The sequence below is a fragment of the Sylvia atricapilla genome, chromosome 12 (genome assembly GCF_009819655.1).
Source record: "Sylvia atricapilla isolate bSylAtr1 chromosome 12, bSylAtr1.pri, whole genome shotgun sequence".
Taxonomy (NCBI): domain Eukaryota; kingdom Metazoa; phylum Chordata; class Aves; order Passeriformes; family Sylviidae; genus Sylvia; species Sylvia atricapilla.
The window spans coordinates 3596043-3615387 of NC_089151.1; the positions used below are offsets into that span (position 1 = coordinate 3596043).

At 50.0% G+C, this 19345-nt stretch overlaps 1 protein-coding gene across 4 annotated transcripts; it reads right to left on the bottom strand.

Annotated features, from left to right (window-relative positions):
* Window positions 1-664: 664 nt before the first annotated feature.
* Window positions 665-19293, bottom strand: KLHL36 (kelch like family member 36). Of its 4 annotated transcripts, none has more exons than XM_066327523.1 (5): window positions 19079-19293; window positions 14725-14806; window positions 10053-11126; window positions 9009-9166; window positions 665-2699 (listed from the first exon to the last, which is right to left on the bottom strand). In XM_066327523.1, the coding sequence occupies exons 2-5, from the start codon at window positions 14782-14784 to the stop codon at window positions 2144-2146; spliced, it is 1848 nt and encodes a 615-aa protein (XP_066183620.1). In that variant the 5' UTR covers window positions 14785-14806; window positions 19079-19293; the 3' UTR covers window positions 665-2143. The 4 variants fall into 4 exon arrangements, with proteins under 4 accessions (XP_066183620.1, XP_066183619.1, XP_066183621.1 ...); XM_066327522.1 differs by having other exon boundaries at window positions 14725-14923; XM_066327524.1 differs by lacking the exon at window positions 19079-19293 and adding an exon at window positions 14924-14956.
* Between the last annotated feature and the right edge of the window lie 52 nt (window positions 19294-19345).

Genomic DNA, 19345 nt, shown 5'->3' on the forward strand with positions numbered 1-19345 from the left:
CTCAACACACAAACCAGGGGAAATAAGGCTTGCTTTGATGAGCACTGGAGCTGGCTTTTGTTCATGCAATGAAGTTCAACGTTAAGAAATTGTAAATTGTTTTATCTACACACCATTAAATACTGTCTTTGAAACCACCCTACAAACTGGATTGGATCTTTTGTCAGCCCTACAAAAATGTGAAAAGGAATTTCATAAAATCACAGAATGGTCTGGCTTGAAGGGACCTTAAAACTCATCTTGTTTCACCCCGTCCTATGGCAGGGACACTTTCCACTATCCCAGAGTGCTCTAAGCTCCATCCAACCTGGCCTTGGACATTTCCAGGGATCCAGGGGCAGCCACAGCTTCTCTGAGCACCTGTGCCAGGGTCTCCACACCCTCACAAGAGGGAATTCCCTCCCAATATCCCATCCATTCCCCCCCTCTGGCAGTGGGGAGCCATTCCCCCTTGTCTCTTCTGACTGTCTGGAGCAGAAAAATGCAGAAAAGATGAATTATCTAAATAAGTTCTATTTCTACTTCATATTGTTTCATTTACCTTCCTACTAAAATGATTCCACCATTATGAATTTTACTGACAAATGATTACAGGATTATCTTTTTCCAATTAATCAAAAAGGAAAACCTCAGTGAAATCAATACACAAGGCATCAGACTGTGATGAATAGAATATTCTAAACTGGATTTATTGTTCCCAGACATTAATGTAATACATAAACACGTTTAAAGAGGGCATATAGTAACAAGCAATCCAGTAACAGAAAAAAAGCAAGTCTTTGAGATTTTTGTTCTGTACTTACACATGAAAATGTCCCCAAAAAGTTAAGTAATTGTCAGTCAACATAGCAAGGATTTCAGATATTAAAAAAAAAAAGCCAAAAACTTGTCAATGAGTTTGTCATAACCAAAATGTTTCATCTTTTTTTTTTTTTTCTGTTTTTTTTTTTTTTTTAAATTTATTTTTAGGCTAAAAAAAGAATAACCATTACCTCATGCAGTATACAAAGGCTTTAAAATAAATGCATTAATTCAAATGAAAGACTGACTCCTGAGGCTTTTTTTAAAATTAAAAAAAAAAAACCACCAAAAAAACCTCAAAGAGTTTCAGAAAATTAATTCCAACTAGTTTTCTTAGCATTGAAGAATCAACCTATAACCTCCTTGCACTCCAGAAATTTATTGTTACCTCTTTCAATTCATGTGCCCTTGTAGTAGGTCTTAGATTTACCAGCGTTTCAAATGAAATTAAGTGCAAAAATGTTTTCTTAGTGTTTTCCTATGATTGAGGCAAGTAGTTGGGGAGGTAAAAAAAAAAAAAAAAAAAAAAAAGATAAAAGAATGAGGGGTAGCAGGATATCACCTGCACATACACCAGATGGAAGAAAAGGCAAATCTGAAATACATGGAGAGGGAGATGGGAGAGGAGCAATGAAGAAAAAACAAAATAACAGCAAAGATCAACAGCTGAACTTTAAACCAAAGCCCTTGAAGTCCACTCAGCAGATCAGCAGCCACTGAAATAAAGCGTGTTTATGAGCATGGCTGGCGAGCTGGGCTCTGGGGGAGCTGGAATTGTGACAATAGTCCCAATTCCAGCTGACTGCCTGACAATGCTGGGAATGCCAGTGCTGCTCCAACAGCTGCACCACGTCCTGGCCAAAGATCATCAAACGAGGAGTTCCTGATGCCAACAACGGGGTCACGAGCACAGAGCAGCAGCTTCTATAGTCAACAACGTAATATATGGCAAACGAGGGACTGAGTTAGCAAAATGTGGTATAAAAAAGTATAAAAGTTGTTTTTAAAAACTTCCTTAAAATGTCGATATAGTAGGATGTGTGTGGAAATGCCATGAACCACAGAAGGAAAAGCCTAAGCCTTAATGTTGAGGAGAGCAGAGGAACCTCTCTGGCCACATCACTCTTTGTATAGCAAGAGGGGGAGTTTTTGGTTTCTTTTGCTGTTTTTACCTTAAACATGAGTTTAATCCAAAAACCACATTCAAGTGTACATTTTCCGAGGCTTCAGAAGATGCCCTCCCCACCCTGTTTAAAAAGAAAAAGAATAAAGGTTAGATAGAAATGTCTAAATACAAGGTCCCTTCAGAGCCCACCATCCAAGGGTGGCAATCCAGGAGCGGTCATCTTCCCCGATCTTGATGCTTTTTTGTTTTTATCTTTTTCTTTTTGTCCTCTGTTTTGGGTTTCAGGGCGCAGACGCACGCGGACACTCCGGCAATCGCTTTGGGCAAGTCCGTCCCTTTGCACCACTTATTCTTCTCCTTATCATAGACCTGGACTGTTTTGGAGAAGACAGCTTCCTCCCAGCTGTAGCCTCCGAGGATGTAAATCTTGCCTTCCCAAACTGCCACCCCCGACTCGCTGTTGGCTTGCAGCAGAGGGGCCACTCTGGTCCACTGGTTGCACTGGGGGCTGTAGGACTCCACGCTGAGGATGTCGAAGCGAGCCATGGTCTCGATGTTGTCGTCGCTGCCGCCGATGGAGTAGATGTTGTCCTGCAAGGTGCACATGCTGTGCCAGCCCCTGGCCGTGATCATGGGCCTCTTCTCCTCCCACACGTCCGTGCGGTAATCGTAGCACAGCAGGTTCTTTCTGTAGGGGCCGATCTGGTAATCGTGGCCTCCCGAAATGTACACGAATTCCTTGTAGACCGTGCCAGCGTGGCCATAGGTGAACCTGGGGCAGGCAAACAGGAACAGTCCTTATGGGTTTTGTCGAGACACACAAGCATGCAGCGGGGACTGTGCTAAAGAAGCAAATAAACAGTAACTGAAGGCAGAAGAATCCCTGATCTGGAGGTCACCCAGTAACTCCTCTCACTCCCAGGGCCTCACCCTGCACTGCAGAGTGCACAGCCTGACAACCACTTTTAAATCAGCCTTTCCATAGCTGGTCACTACACAGCACTAAGGCATGACAATCACTTTTTAATGCATCCTCTAGAGTGTGTCACACAACAGAAATAGCCCATCCTGCTCTACTGGCATGACCTTCACTCCCATTTTTCTGCTCCAGTGCTTGGCTCGCATCAGTCTGAGAGGGCCAGAGAGGGAAAAAATCCATATCTTATTAAAAGTTTCCTTGACAGTAAAGGAAAATAATCATGACACCTCTCAGACTTACCAGTAGGGAGAAACCAAGAGAAACCAAGAAGAAAACTGCTGCTGCCTTGCCCTTGCACAGCTTCAGGATCATTGGTCACATTTCTTACCCACAGGCGCTCTCTGCCCGGTTCCCCTGCAGTCCCAGCCCAGGCAGTGTCCTTTCCATGAGCCATCTGTCTGCTTTACCACCACTGCCCTCAGGTGCGAACTCCTTTGGTCACCCCAGGACAAGGCAGCAGACCCCAGTCCACCACAGATCATGGTGAAGTAAGAGAAAATGAGATGGTGGAAGCAACACCATGCACACAGCATCCACAGGGCAAAGGGAAACCCCCTTTGATCATCCATAATAAAACCGCTACAAACCTAAATCTCCAGGCTGTTCTTACCTTCACACTAGGCTATTCCTGATCAAACTCCTTTAAGCTCTCAGAAGCGGATAGGCAAGGTGATGCAGCAACAGCAGCTTTGAACATATTGTTCCTACACGTGGATTTTTCCTCTTTTTGGGGGAGTCAAAAGATGCAGCACCAGCCACAGCAAATTGGTTCTCACAAGGAACCTGAACGATTCAATACCCACAGGGCACAGAGCAATGTACTCATCACGCTGCACTCACGAGCCTCTACCACCGTCCTTTGTAGTCAGGCACTGGAGACAAGGCAACCTCCACGGCAGAAAAACCTCTGTTAGCACTGCTTTAGCCTTTGAACCGTGCCTGAACATGCTGGGGCTCCCTGTGGAGAGAACCCTGAGCTGTTTTTATTTCGCAGGCTAATGGTTTCTCTGAGCCACGCAAATGCTATCGGAACATCTTCCCCACACCTGAGTGCCAAGGGAAAAAGATGGACTAGAAAAGAAACCCCACGTTTACCCTGAAAGCACAACGCTTCTGAGAAGAGCTAAAAAGTGGTTATTATTCTAAATGCCTACTGAAACTTCTGATCCCTGTCTGAATCAGGTATTTTAATAGGTTCCTGCTACAAGAAGCAGAAAAATCCCTGACACGTTTGGGCTGATAATGAGGAGTGACCAGGACACTCTGTTCAACTACAGGGGCTGGAGAACCAGCCCTGGAGATCTTGCAGAGATGACTTCACAGCTGTTCTGCTTCTTGGTCTCTCAGGGAAAAGACAGGGACAAAAAAGGACAGAATTTTGGTAAAGTTATGGACTTTACCCAAAAAGGCAACTCAGAATTTCCACAGCTCTCAATGCGCCTCATGATGGAAGCAGTTAATTCACGCTCAGTGCTTCTGGTGGGCACGATGCACCTTGAGCACATGAACCCCTGGCTTTCACCCATGACAGAAATACCACAGCAGGTGAAGTGCCCAGAGATGCTGCTCCACCTTGTCTGAGGTCTCCTCCAGAAAAGAACTGAGACTTCCATCTCTTCCACCTTCCAGTGGTTCCTGGGCTGCTTGTCAGAGCCTGTGTTTCTCTACACACACAACAATGGGTTTAAAAATGCTCAGTCTGGGGATGGGATGGACTGCTCAAGTTCAGTTCATTACAAACTGCAGCAGACTTGAAACCCACATGAAACTAAGCTGACTGGAGACTGTGCTGTACCAGGGAGTTTGGAGGAGCCAGGAGGAGGACAGCGCAAGGACATCAAATCCACCCCAGCGTTACTGCACTGCTGATGGCAATCTCACTGCGTTCACCATTCAGGGAAAAAATGACCCTCAGTTAATAGAAACTTGCATGGCCTTTGGAGAATGGTGAATGGTTAAATATTCTCCTACTCTGGAGGAATTCTGTACAGGTTAGCAAGCAATAGCCATTGTCTCTCAAGCACAGGAATGCAGCCCAACACAGGCAGCTGCAAAAAAACCACTGACCTGGTCCTTCTGCCTCAGTCAATGGCTGTGTCCAGAGAACAGCAACAGCTGAGAGAGTGGTTGAAACAGAAACAATCAGATCTGAAGCACCAAATCCACCATCAATTTGTTGTTGTCCAGTATAGGACAATTACCCACTGAAGCGCACCAGAGGTGTTTCACTTTGCCTCACTTCTAAAAGCTCATCCAAAATAGCATCACTTTCACAGGAACTGCATGAAACAGATGCTAAATTGAAACCAATCAATACAAATCCTTTCTACAAGGCCTGTGATTGAGAGAGGGGCATTTCTAAATGGGCAAGAGAATGGGCACATCAATAGAGTGGTTCCAGACATCCTCCAACAGAGAGCACTGAGAGTTTTGGCAGTGTTATCTGCAAGAGTGGCCAGAAAAAAGCAGGGGCATTAAGAGAAAGGAGATGTCCTTTTAACATCTGCTGGAGCCTGGTGCTGATTTTCAATGCCTTAACCCAGACAGAGTGCTGAAAAATTAGCTCCTGACCCAGTAACACCATTCAAATGCTAGAAAACCTACCATTTACTGTCCAAGACAGAAGAACACATAACTCACTAAACTTTGGGAATCCCCTACTCCAACCAAAGTCCAGGTGAGTTGTGGTTGCTCTGAATCTTGCTGTCCACCTGTTGTAGCCCTGCGAGATCGTTCATGACCCAACCGGCAGAGCAGATACCATCGCTCCCCAACCTGTTCCAACACAGCTCCTCACGCAACAGCTTTCAGTTGTTCTGCCAAACTTTAACCTAGGGCCACTCAATTAATTTCGCTGCAGTCTGCAGCAGACCTTTTCATGGTCTGCTCAGGGTGAGAACACACTGCCCCACCTCCTGCTCTGCCAAGCTCATCAGCCACCGCTGCTCCCTGCCGGGCTAGAAACTATGACAGAAACTGCTCCCAGTTTCTGGGAAAAGGGGCAAAAAATATGGGCCCTCTCTGAAGAAAGGGAAAGGTATCCCACAACCAAGGACCCTAATGAGCGTCAGGCAAAATGAATTCCCTTGTAGCAGGCTTGGACCAGGTCCACCCTTTAGACAACTTGGCTGAAGTTTTCCTTACGAAGCATCTGCCCCGAGAGGCTGCTTGCTGCTCCAGCAAGACAGCCTTAGATCAGTCAAAACAGCTCAGCTCCTTCCAAGAGAGTGCTTAGGGAAAACAACGCGTTGTTTTGACCATATAGGGTGGGAAGGAGATGGGGGTAAGAGGAGATAAAGGAGAGGCTGTAAAGCTCTTCCTTAGAGGAGCCAGACTGCGAACAGCAGCATGGACACGGGATCTGGCACTGGCACGTGTGCTCAGGGACACAACCACTGCCTTTCCCCCGCAAATCTCCACACATGTGGCAAGCCCTAACCCATGGGAAGCAACAAAACAAACCCAGTTTCTGGATGTTCAGCACAGAAGCTTTAACAAACAACCTCTGAGTGTCCCACCCCACACAGCTCCAGTGGAACAACACAAGCCCACACCCCAGAATGACCTCAACATGAGCCTGTCGCTCCAGGGAACAGGATTCCAGGCAGTTGCTGGCTTGGGGAAGTCAGGAATGGCACCAAAAAGCCTGCTCTGGTGGTCATGCTCTCAAAAGAACCAAAACACCTGCACATGTTCTCTTCAGAGGGGAGAAGACAGAAAAACACAGGAAAAGAGGCAGTTTTGTTGGGATACATTGCCTGGCCAGGCAGTCAGGAAGCAGAGAACTGGAGCTTCTGGTTTCCTCTACAAGGAAAATCTTGCTGCTAGAATAGGGCTGGGGGAGATGTTGAGTGAAACAGGAACTTAAATCTGTTTGAGGAACAAAACCATGTGGTGAGGGAGGAAAAAGAGATCAGCTGAGGAGTGAGTTGAAGGGAAGACTGGAGCAAGCAGCAGGAACTGTAACTAGAATGTTTTTAGTCCTGAATGCATCACAGAATCTTCTCTCATCCTTCCTCCACTGCCAGTAAATCACAGACTCACAGGGATGAGGCAGCCACAGCTTCTCTGGGCAACCTGCACATCACTACCTCACAGCGAAGAACTTTTTTTAGAATATCTGACCTAACCCTGCCCTCTGCCTGTGGGAAGCCATTCCCCCTTGTCCTGGCACTCCAGGCCTTTGTAAAGTCTCTTTTCATCTTTCCTGGGGGCTCCCTTCAGGCACTGGAATGCCACAGTTAGGTCATCCTGAAGCTTCTCTTTTCCAGACTGAACAATCTCAATTCTCTCAGTTTTTCCTCTTAGGAGAGGTGTTCCATCCCTCTGATCATCCTGGTGCCTCCTCTAGACTTGCTCCAACAGCTCCAGCCAAAGTACCTCAAGGAAAGGCTGCCCAGACCCTTTCCAGCAGCCCCAAATCTGCACTGCTCACCTAGCTCAAACAGTGGACTGTGTCAGAAAGGTTCCTGTTGCTCACCTCTGAGCCTGGCCTTCTGCAACCTGCATAAAGTTCTTTTTGCTTTATTTCTTCTGTGCAGAAACACGCAAACAATTCACTGCCCAGCACCAAATGGGAAAAAAAGGGCTGAAAAGACAAAAAATCCAAAGATGCCAAGAGTCCACTCAGCTCTAACTAAAGACACTTAAATGTGCAAAACAGCAGCTGCATGGAAAAGTGGGAAGCTGTCTAGTTCACCACACAGCTGAGCTGACACAGGGACAGAGCAACAGGAAGAGAGGATGAAGAATCATTTATTTGGATGCGGGAATAATTCATCCCACTCCCTGCAGTGTAAGAGGGGTCTGTCCCCTAAAGGGGGGACTTTTGCCTCATCCAAGCAGGTCAGCCAGGCAATCTAATAAAAAATTAACACCCACAAGTCAAAGTTCACTTTCAATGCTGCAGCTGCAGAATTCCCAAAGCCAGCATACAGGTAGCAGTTGGAATATGCAGAAAACTGTCCCTTTTTATAACGCCTGGGTGGATTAAGCCAACTGTGTGAACTTCCCCAGGATCATTTATGAATAAAAATATCCATACAGGATACACCCCACAGGTGTCCCCAGATATCAGAAGGATTTGGGACCTGAAGATACTCTCCTACACAGTTTCCCAGGAAGGGCTGTGGTGTTTGGCCCCAACTGCTGGATCTGCCTATGTGAGCAGAAATAAAAAAGCATCCTGCTTGTGAAGAGCACTCGAGCCCAGCTGTTAGCCTGGATCAGCCTTGCATTGCAGCACCTGCCCAAAATAGAATTGGGCAACAGGCTTCTGTGCCTTCACTGGCTGCCTCTGGCTCTGCAGCTCTGCAGCTCAGGGAGCAGGGAAAAACCCTGGACTCTCACACCAAACTGCAGGAACCTGCTCTGTGATGCCATCGGGAAAGCCAGCACTGCTGCTGAGGCTTCAGACATCATGGAAACACCATCCAGACAGCCACTGTCCCTGTGAATCCCACAAACGTGAAACATCACTGAATCTGAGTCACTGTCAGCAAATGAAATGCAGTCCTGCTGTCCTTCCAAAGTCACTGCTCTGACACTGATTCAAGGCACAGCAATATCCTGTCTGTTACCACAAGAGCTGCAGGGCTTAAAGCTCTCGAAAGCAGAAGAGCCAAGTTTTAACTCAGACAGAGGGAGAGAGCTCACATTTGCCAGGGTATTTCCAACACAGGTAAATGTGTTTAGCTGTGACAGCCAACCTGAGCAGCCAAACACACAGAAACACCCCCCAAGGAAAACCATCACACCAGGGTGACAAAGTATGGCCGAAGAAATGACAAACGCCTTTGACCAAGATGTGAAAAGTGCTTCTGAAAATATTCAACTCCAAGTGGCCTCAGGAAAAGCTTTGCAGGAACTGTAGAATGAAATGAGCAGAGCCCTCCCTCCCATCCTCCAGATGCACCTTGGGATGAAATTTAAAACCTCACTGACACGAGGCACACTCAGCTCAGATCCCAGCTGCTGCTGTGGTTGGATATGGCTGATGCCACAGTGGTTTTACATCCCCTTCCCATTCATCAGCTAAAGTCACACGAGCTCCCTTTAGTACCACTCTTCAAACACAGGGGATCTCCCAAACAGCTCAGTTACCTGGGCAGCCCTGCTATGTAGGTCCAGGAGTCCTTCTGAGGGCTGTAGGTCTCAACTGAAGACAGGGCTCCATTCTCATTCCTGCCACCAACAGCCACCAGCATGTCAGTGATCGCTCCCAGGTAGAAATCTACTCGTCGCTGTCTCATGGAGGCAACCTAGCAAAGAAAATAACCTGCTGGCATCTTCCAGTGTCTGGTTAGCAAGGGAATGAAGGGCTATCCATGTCTGAGGATGGGGCAGTTGTTCCTTCCCCTTTAGTTGGTAAGGAGAGATTCTGGTTTTGACCATTATATCCATAAACCACTTATTTTTCTGCAGTAGCATCCATTGTCAAACAAGGGGAAAACAGGAAACATCTAAAAACAGGTTACTCTATAAACGTTTGTGTGTATGGGAACTCCTTCCCAAACTCTGCAAGAAACAGGCACTGGAATCACTGAAGACCACAACTGAACCATCCAGGATGACTGACTCACAGAGGAATCGTGTTGGTTCATATAAAACTCATAACTGGTCCATATAGGAACCACAATTGGTCCATATAGGAACAAGGAGTACCTGACATGTGAAGGGTTTTGTGGCAAGACTGGGAGAGAAGGGCTTGTTCTAAAGGACATTCAGCACAGAGACACTTGACAATTGTCAGAGACATTTCCTTTTTACATCACACCCTTTTTTGATTTATATGTACTACTGCTTGAGGAAGATGAACCAAGCAGCCCCCTCTAAGTACATTCCAGCATTATTCCCAGAAGTAATCTAAAGAATTGCAGGCGGATGCTGATCAGGAATTTCTCAGTTGAGATGCCCAAATCCCAAATGAAGCTGACCATCTGCCCCAAACTCTTTTTCTCTTTGTGCAATTTAAGCATTCCCACAAAGGACTCAAGTAGCTGCTCCAGCTTAACTAACTTGACTTTTCATTCGGAAGCGCCGCCGTGCTGACTATTCTAACAAGCCCCGTCCTTCCACCAGAAAAGGAGAAAACCACTCTAAACGTAAAGGACTTTGAACAGAGAAATAATACAGCTCAAGCCTCACCTTTATCCACTGGTTACAGCGGGGATCATACCTATATAGGAGATTTGACGCCGCATCCCCTCCATTGTCCCGGGAAAAGCTGCCCCCGGCTATGAAGATGAAGCCTCCCAAGACCGCGACGCAGTGGTGACTCCTCCTGGCCGGCAGGGGCGTTTCCGCCACCCACTGTCCCTTGGCGGTGTCCAGGAAGCAGGTGTCATCGCAGAGCTCCAGGCAGCGCTCCGACACCTCCCCGCCCACGAAGAGCAGCCGCTCCTCGCAGGTGCGCAGCGCCGTGCGCTTGGTCTGCAGCACCGGCTGCGCCGTCACGTTGTTGTGGTAGTTGACGGCCTCCTCGATGAAGCCCTCGCAGTTGGCTTCCTTGGGCAGCAGCGAGCACACGGCGGGCTTCACTCGGTGCAGGAGGTCGCTCTTGGGGATCAAGGGGAAGTGGATGTTGTCCAGCACTTGGTAAGCCTCGTTCTCCCGCTCCGGGTACTGCGTCAGCCACTGCAGGGCGGCCTGCAGCAGGTCGTGCTCGCACTCCTGCTGCACGGCGCTGCTGTCCAGGTACTGGCACAGCTTCTGCAGGGAGATGTTCTGCAGGAAGTCCGGGGTGAAGGAGAGCGTGCCGAAGTTCTGCAGGATGAAGGAGTCGATGTAGGAGTCAAGGCGCTTCAGGTTGTAGATGGAGGCCAGCTCCTGCAGGTACAGGTAGTTCTCCTCGCTGACTTCGTTCTCCAGGTACTCGCAGCAGAAGTCGACCACCTTCCAGATCTGCAGCAGGTGAGCTGTCTCGAGCACGTAGTCGATGTTCCCTCCATCCAGAGACAGCTCGCTGCCGTACAGGAAATCCACCACGGCCTTGAGGCCGATGTAGGAGGCCCCGAAAAGCTCCACCTCCTTCTGGTGGGCCTCCCTCATGCCGATGGTGAACATGGAGTTGAAGTAGTCACTGCACACGGCCAGGAGGTTCCTGTGGGCCGGGACTCTCTGCTCATCCACCACCAGCACGATGTCACAGAAGAGGCCTCGGTGCCTCTGCTCGTTCAGGCTCTGCAGAACCAGACTGGAGTGGTCATCCCACCTGTACACCTGGAAAACAAAACCAGTGTCAGGCAGGTGGCACCTCCACGAAGATCAGCTGCAGAGTGGAATGTGTTTTCCCACTAAGTGCGGCCACACCTAAGTCAGAGACAGCTTTTTTGTGTTGCACGTTCGCATTCCTAATAAATCCTGACACGAAGTAGTTGGCAAGTGACACAGTACGAGCCTGAGCTCCTCACCTTCACTTTGAAAGGCCTATGGAAACTTTTACTGCTTCCTACTCCCCTTCTTTTATAATTTATTTTTCCTTCCCCCACAGTGCCGCATTGAAACCTCCTCCCTGATGAGTTATGCAGGCACAATTTTCTGAAACTCTTCCACTCATTGTCTCGGAGACATCTTGCTGACATTTCCTTTCTTCCTTGTCCCCCAAATGACTCCTTCCAGAGTTCTCCCAGATAAGCCACTCACAGAGCATTTGGAGTGGGAGACACACACGCAGCAGTACTCTGAATTTTCATTCAGCCCATGTATTGTTTGGGTTACTGCTTGCTTGACAGCTACCCCCTCTTAAATCTTTCCAGAACTCTGCATTTCTAAGCTCGTTAGGGTAAAATCCCTCTCTTTCTTCCCACATTATTCCAGGCACACACACTGCACTCAGAAGTAATAGCTGTTTATTTATGTGCAAAGCCACACATGTGGAGAACTGATTCCCACAAGGCTTCTCCTCGCTTCCAGAAGCTGAGGTGGGTTTTGTTTAAATGAATAGGAGCAGATATTTTTCTTTTAAAGAAAAGGGAAAATGCCCTCAGGACACACCCATTAAGTGTCCTCCTGGGATCCCTCTGGTCCTCACATTCCAACCACCAGCTCCGGACGTGTCACTGAGCTTTTGAGGCGACCAGCATTTGCCTCTTTTCTCACAGACTCACGTCAGCAGCCTCAGGATGAACCAAGATGGAAACATTCTGTTAGCCCTCAAATGTCCTGCAGAACACGAACTGAACACTGCTGGTCACTCCAGAATGTCAAGTGAAGTTTTAGGACCACCCTGAGGAGGAATTAAATGTGTGATGGCACAGTCAAGTACCTTGTGACGTCTCTTAATAAAAGCTGGGTTAAGGTAAATGCAAATACCAAATACTTTAATTACCAAATCCAACCCAGGCAGAGCCTGTGAGAACTTGTAAGAGGGGTAAAAAGGGGTGAATGGAAGCACATCCCTGTATCCTACCTAAGGCAGCTCTGAACACTCCTGCCGCCCTGAGTCTTGCCCTGTCCTAACCCCTCAGGCTGCATTCCCAGAGGTGACACCTGAAAAGGTCACACAGGTGACCTGAGGTCCCTTCGAGCCTCCCAGACACTCCCCCTTCCCTTCCCCACCAAACTGTGGTTTCTCCTAGAAATCCTAATTACCTGTGGCTCTCCTGGCTGCCCCAGCAGAGAGCACATGATCACAGCAGCCTGCAAAAGCCATTACTGGGTTGGTTAAACCACGGTGGGACCCTCTGCACCCACCTGAGTGGAAAGGGTTTGATGCTTAGAGCCAAGAGGGCTTTTTGAGACCCAAATTACCAACCAAACGAGCTGCTCCTAGTGTGACATCCCAGCAGATTCTCTTGATTTCCTTATGTTCTTTTCTAAACAATGGAGCCCAAGCTGCCAAAAATCCTGCTGTTGGAATGGCTCTGAACATTCAAGTGTGCAGAGTTAAACCAGTCTAAGGGAAGAGGCTTCAATAATTAAAAGGTTTCTGGATCAAAACTCTTTAATTTGCCTTATACTCATCACACTTCTGAACTTAAAAAGGGATCTATGGCCTAGACAACAAAGTGGGATAAACTGAGAAATAAAACTGCCAGAGATCTGTAATTGAAAAAAAAAAAAAAAAACCAACAAACCAGGGTTTAAGGACTGTAAAGCTTTTTATCTGCATTTTCCTGAGGTTGGGAAAAGCTGATATTGTACAAGAGCCTAAGCAGAAACCAGGGGGTGGAAGGAAGGGGGAGAATAATAAATATGGCAAAGGGGAAACCACAGTGTTGTGGCAGCTGTAATCAGGGGCAGTTGATGGTGGCAGATGAACAGACAAGAAAAAACAACTTGCAGCACCCTCTCACTGACTCACGGGGGAGAGGATTGAACCAAATCCTTGGATTGAACCAACCCCATTCTCCCTCCCATCCCTGGGAGCTGCCTGATCATTTCTCTCTAATATTCCCTAATACCACCACCATGCATAACAAGATTACAGCAGAATATAAGATTTGCCAGAGATCCCTCTGTGCTGAGCTGGATGTTGAGTCAGCAGCGTAATCCTGCCCTCAGATCCGCCTGGCAACTCGCACTCCCGAAATCCTTGTTGCCATGTGGAACTGCTGCTGCTCCAGGAATCAGGCACCAACCCCTTCCACACTGCATTTGGAATACAGCAACACATTTCAGCCACTCGGAGAGTTCATTTGTTCAGGGAGCAGCTTACAGGAGCAGAGAGCTGCACATTTCAAAACCGAGGCTAATTTCACGCTGAACTGGAACATCTTTCTCAAGCTATTTATATTCTGTAGAACAGCCTTAGCATTATCTAGTAACTCTAAGTTTAACAGATAGTGACAGCTGCTGTCTAAGCAAGCAAATAAAACAATGCTGTCAAGTTAATTAATTTTTAATGTGATGAATTATCATTATATTCAGACTAAACCATTTAAGTGGCAGACAGGATCAGCACTGAGGGAAAGATTATATTGGTAGGGATGCATTTAAAAATTAGTCCTATTTATCTTTCATCAATTGTATTAGAGCAGAATTTCAGCTTCTCTTGGACTCAAAGATCTAATTTCCCTCAGACTGTTAATGCAGCACTGCTGCTCATCAATGGTGCAAAAGCAAATGAGATCTGGCTCATTCAGCTCTGGTAAGACAGATGAAGGCACTGAAAAGTTTCTCTTTCCCAGCTTTTTTTTTCTGGTATTACAAAGTACATGTTCTGCAGTTCCTGTAACCACAGCACAAAAGCAGCTTGCACTGACATGAAACAAAGTGAACATAATAATTACAGCTGTTATGAGCATCTTATAAATCATCCTGAGGAGCTGCATAAAGAGCTGCCTGAGATGGATTTCCGTGAATTCACAAATAAAAACAATGTATTTGTGCACAAAGAAAACGAACCCCACAAACCTAAGAAATCAACCCAGGTTCTGTGAGTTCACTGGGCTAACCACAGTCTGCACGATCAAGACTCCCAGACTGAATAAATCCAAGACACAATCTAAAGAGCAATCCCAGCTTTGCTTTTGTAACGAGCTTGGATTTTACGAGATGGATCAGAATAAAAACAAACACATCACGTTTCATAACTGAATTTTTAGTATAAAGAAACCACTGTGCTGCAATGATGTGGGTTTCTGAGTTATGAGTCATGATGAGCAGATGCCCATTTGCTGCTGCTTTTCCTTTTTTTCCCCTTAATCACTAGGCAGCAACTTCTACCAAAAATACTTGAGCAGGTAAACCACCATTTCCATCCCTCTATTTCAAAAGCTCAGAACATTCATTCCCCCAAACCAGCGCGCCCAAAGGAGACCCTCTACCCCCATCACCCTATTTTTATTTTTTGGTAGGCGACACAAACCGTACGAACCTTCGAGGATTCACTTATCTTGTGCGGGCGGCAGATCCTGCTCTGCCGGGTTCCCTCCATGACCGCCCGATCCGCAGCACTCCTGCAACAAAAGGCACAGGAAGATGTTCAGCGGCTCGCCAGCCCCTGCTGAGCGCTCACACGCATCTGGTGCCGACCGGGGAGCGCAATTCCCACACCGCCACGTGCTGATCTGCACCTTGGAAATGTCCGGGTTTAAAAAAAAAAAAAAAAAATAAAATTATTTTTTCTCCTCCTCGGTGTTGTCAAAGGTCGGTTGTGTCAACAGGTTGGGCACGGCACAGCCCAGCGGCGGTGGCTCCGGACTCGGCTCTGGTTTAGCGGGGGAGCGCTGCCCGGGGCCGGCCGGAGCTCCCCGGCCGCGGTCACCGACCGGCCCCGGCCCCGCTCCGGCGGCTACATCGGCCACGGGGGGAAAACAACAGCGGGGAAAACAAAGCGGTGACAAATTCCTGAAGGCTGCAGCCGCCCCCTCGCCCCGCGCCCGGGGCAGGAAATGCCGGCGGGGCGGGACCCGAGCGGGGCGGCACCGGAGCGGGGCCGGCAGCGGCGGGGGAGGCGCCGGGGCGGGGCGGGGATGCCCCGCGGGAGAGATCCAGCGCCGGCCAGGGATGCTCGGACACGGCCGGGGATGCTCGGGGCTGCTCCCTGCCCCGGGATGCACAGAGAGGTCCCGGGAGCTCGGGGCTGTTCCCTGCCCCGGGATGCACGGACACATCCCAGGAGCTCGGGGCTGTTCCTTGCCCCAGGATGCTCGGACACGTCCCAGGAGCTCGGAGCTGTTCCCTGCCCCGGGATGCACAGACACATCCCAGGAGCTCGGGGCTGTTCCCTGCCCCAGGATGCTCGGACAGGACCCCTCGGGGCTGTTCCCTGTCCTGGGATGCACGGACACATCCCGGCAGCTTGAGGCTGTTCCCTGCCCCGGGATGCACAGACACATCCTGGGAACTTGGGGCTGTTCCTTGCCCCGGGATGCACGGACAGGAGCCCTCGGGGCTGTTCCTGCCCCGGGATGCTCGGACAGGAGCCCTCGGGGCTGTTCCTGCCCCGGGATGCACGGACAGGAGCCCTCGGGGCTGTTCCTGCCCCGGGATGCACGGACAGGAGCCCTCGGGGCTGTTCCTGCCCCGGGATGCACGGACAGGAGCCCTCGGGGCTGTTCCTGCCCCGGGATGCACGGACAGGAGCCCTCGGGGCTGTTCCTGCCCCGGGATGCACGGACAGGAGCCCTCGGGGCTGTTCCTGCCGGGTCAGGGATGGCGCTGGCAGGGCCTGGGCAGAGGTGGGTACCCGTGCCAGGGGCACTGGTGCAGGGAACGCGGTGGTTGGGTTGGACAGCTGTGACTGACTGTGCAGTGGGTGCGGGAGGTGCAGCCAGAAACCCCATCACCAGCTCGTCTTGCTTACCTGGCATGGCACTACCTGACCTCAGAAATTCACCTCCCCACTGGGGCTTTCCCTGCTTCTGTGGGACTTTCCCTCATCCATCACGGCCCGGGAAGCTTAAAATTAGGAACCCAACCTGAGCAGCAGGCTGAAGGTTCCCTGCCCCAGGGGAGAAATCAGAAGCAAAGACACACACAGACCCATCGGGTCCAGTTTCAGTGCAATGGTCCCCTCAGAACCATTACCTCCAAGGGAAAAAGCCCTTTGCTAAGCCAGCACTCCCGGGTATCCCCCAGAGGTTATCCTGGGGACAGCAGAAGGCTGGCTGTGTGTCCAGGCTCCATCTGCTCTCAGCAAGGACAGCCCAGCTTGGACAAGTGTCCCAGGTGGTAATGGGGCTGCCTGGCTGGCAAAGGATGATGTGCACGGTGTGTGACACCAGGGGACTGTGCCACAGCTGCCTGGTGCCTCCACCTGCCTCAGCCTCTGCTGCCTCCACTGCAGGCCTGCTTCCAGGGCTGGGCAGCAGCACCCAGCGCTCCTGGGACAGCCCAGGAAACCAGAGGGGATGGATGAGGGGCTTGTACTCATCTATTCATTATGGAGCCTGGAGATGGAAAGGGGTTTGGCCAGCTTTGGTCTCTCCTGCAGCCCTTGTGACCACGAGGAGCTGGGTAAAGGCCCTCGACTGTCTGAGTGAAATCCTACTCTGCTGCCAGCCCCAGTGCTAACTGAGACCTGAAAACTGACAACCCCAATATTAACTGTGATCTGTAAACTGACAACCCCAAAGTTAACAGTGACCTGAAAATTGACAACCCCAATGCTAACTGTGACCTGAAAATTGACAACCTCAATGTTAAACGTGACTGAAAATTGACAACCCCAATGCTAACTGTGACCTAAAAATTCAGGGCAGCCTCTTCCTGACAGAGAGCATTGTTCTTCCAATTCCTTTCTCTGCTTCTGCACAGAAAAGACAGGGATGGTGAAGCAGGACTGGGGACAGGCATTTTGAAAGATTGGAGAAGAAGCAAAAAGTGGGGGAGATGGCAAAGAGACAAAGGGACGAGGCACTTGCAGGGGTGTGTTTTAAGATCAAGATAATGCTCCTGGGGGCACACGGCTGTGCAGAGCCATCCTGTTTGTTCCCTCCAATACTCTGAAACCCTTCCTGAACCTCATGGTACTGTCTAGACAGCTGAAGGTCTCTCCAGACTCCCAGGACTTCATGCCTGCTGGAGATGTTTTTTTGATGAAGTCCCTAAGTCCTCACTTTTTCTGGTGCTTCCTCTCCAAGGATTCCTGTGACATGGACAGGTATTTCTGCCAAGCCAGTGACATCTTCCTGACAGGATGCAAAGCCCTGTGTTCTGGAGGTCTCAGAATTGCCATATGAAGAGCAAATCAGAGCTCACCCAAGTCAAAAAAAGCAGGTAATTTCCTCACTCCAGTTACAGTCTGATGAAACTGAGCACAATACTTATCCCTCCATGCATTAAAAAAAAAAAAAATCCATGGAAAAGTGAGAAAGAGAAAGATAAGGAAGAGAAGCAAAGAGAAGAGGTTTGGCCCCACAAGGAAAATGTGCATTTCTCATGTTTGGATCTGGCACTGAAAAGTGTCAGGCATGAAGTCCCTAATTAAGACAATTAACGCTCCAGCCATTGGGCCACACAGACTTGCACAAGAATGAGGTTCTCTCCTGCTAAGGGGATGACATTGGAGTCACCCACCTCTGCCCTAGGAAACAACAGGGACTGAAGGGACAAGGACAAGGACAAGGACAAGCAGCAGTGTTACAGGTATAAACAGCAGCAAGTGCCAATGGATGATAAATGCAGACTACAAATAATACATTTATGAGCAGTTAATAGTCAGCATAAAGGCTTTTGAAAAAAATGAAAGTGATCGCGAAAAGCAAAGAAAATCTATATAAACCCAGAAGTATTAATGTGTGATTATATTACCATCTAGAGCCTGCAGCCTACAGATACCGAGCGTGATTCACCCAGTGTCCTACACTTGTACCGACTTCAGAAATCTTTCCGTGTTCCCTATGACCTCATCGGCTCAGAGAGGCGCTGCAGCAGCGCCCGTGCGGGGCTCCGGGAGCCTCACGTCACCCGGGGACGGGGATGCAGCTGCAGGAGCTGCGGCCAGGGCTGGGCCTTGGTGGCACTAAAGGGTCCCCGGCAGTCTGGGCTCCTGTCCCTGGAGATGTGTGACAACACTCTGTAACCGTGTGGTTAATGAGGCTCCTACTGCTCAGCCACGGACAGCGCTGATGTGAAACAAGCAATCCTCACCCCCTGCGAACTTTAAAAGAAACAAAATGTGATACTTTTTTTATCAAGGAATGTAGTTTTTATTACATTGCAAACCCAGCCCAGCGGGCATTGAGTAGAAATCCATCAAAATGCCTAAAGGACTGGTTTGTAAAACACCAGTGCTTGGGCACGACATCACCCGGCGCTGTTTATTCCCAGCCGGGTTCTGCAGAGCAGAGACCCGTCTCTGGTTCTGCGGGAGCGAAGCGGAGCCTCACCGGCAGCCTGCGGGCAGGGACACCTCCGAGCCCGCATCCCCGGGCCGCAGAGACTCGCAGAGCTGCGGGAGCGTTCCTGGGCAGCGCCGGGAGCCCGGCAGGGGGAGATCGCTGCATTGGAACGGGGCGAGCCGCTCGCACGGAGACACGGACACACGGACACACACACGGACACACACACGGACACACACACGGACACACACACGGACACACACCAGGACAGACACACCCGGACAGACACACCCGGCCCAGCAGCGGCTGTCACCCCCCAAAGTCACCCCGCAGCCGCCGTTCGAGGCCGGGCCCGCCCGGAGCGCCGGGGATGGGGGCGATGCTCATTCCCCGCGGCTCCGGCACAGCCCCGAGCCCCGAGCCCCCCGCCCGCCCCCCGCTCACCTGCTCCTGTCCGCGCTACCTCCCGTGCGCCCGGCCCGGCCCCCGGCCCCTCCGCGCCGCCGCCGCCGGCTCCATCCCGGGCGCCGCCTCTGCCTCCTTCCTCCTGCCGGCCTTCAGCGGCTGCCGGAACATCGGGGGGCTGCCGACACAGCGGCCGGCAAAAACATCCCCTCGGCGGGTCCGGGCCGGGCGCAGCCCCGCGGCCCCCGCGCCCCCCGCGCCCGGTGCCGGGCTATTGCATCACCGCGGTCCCCCCGCGCCGGGCGG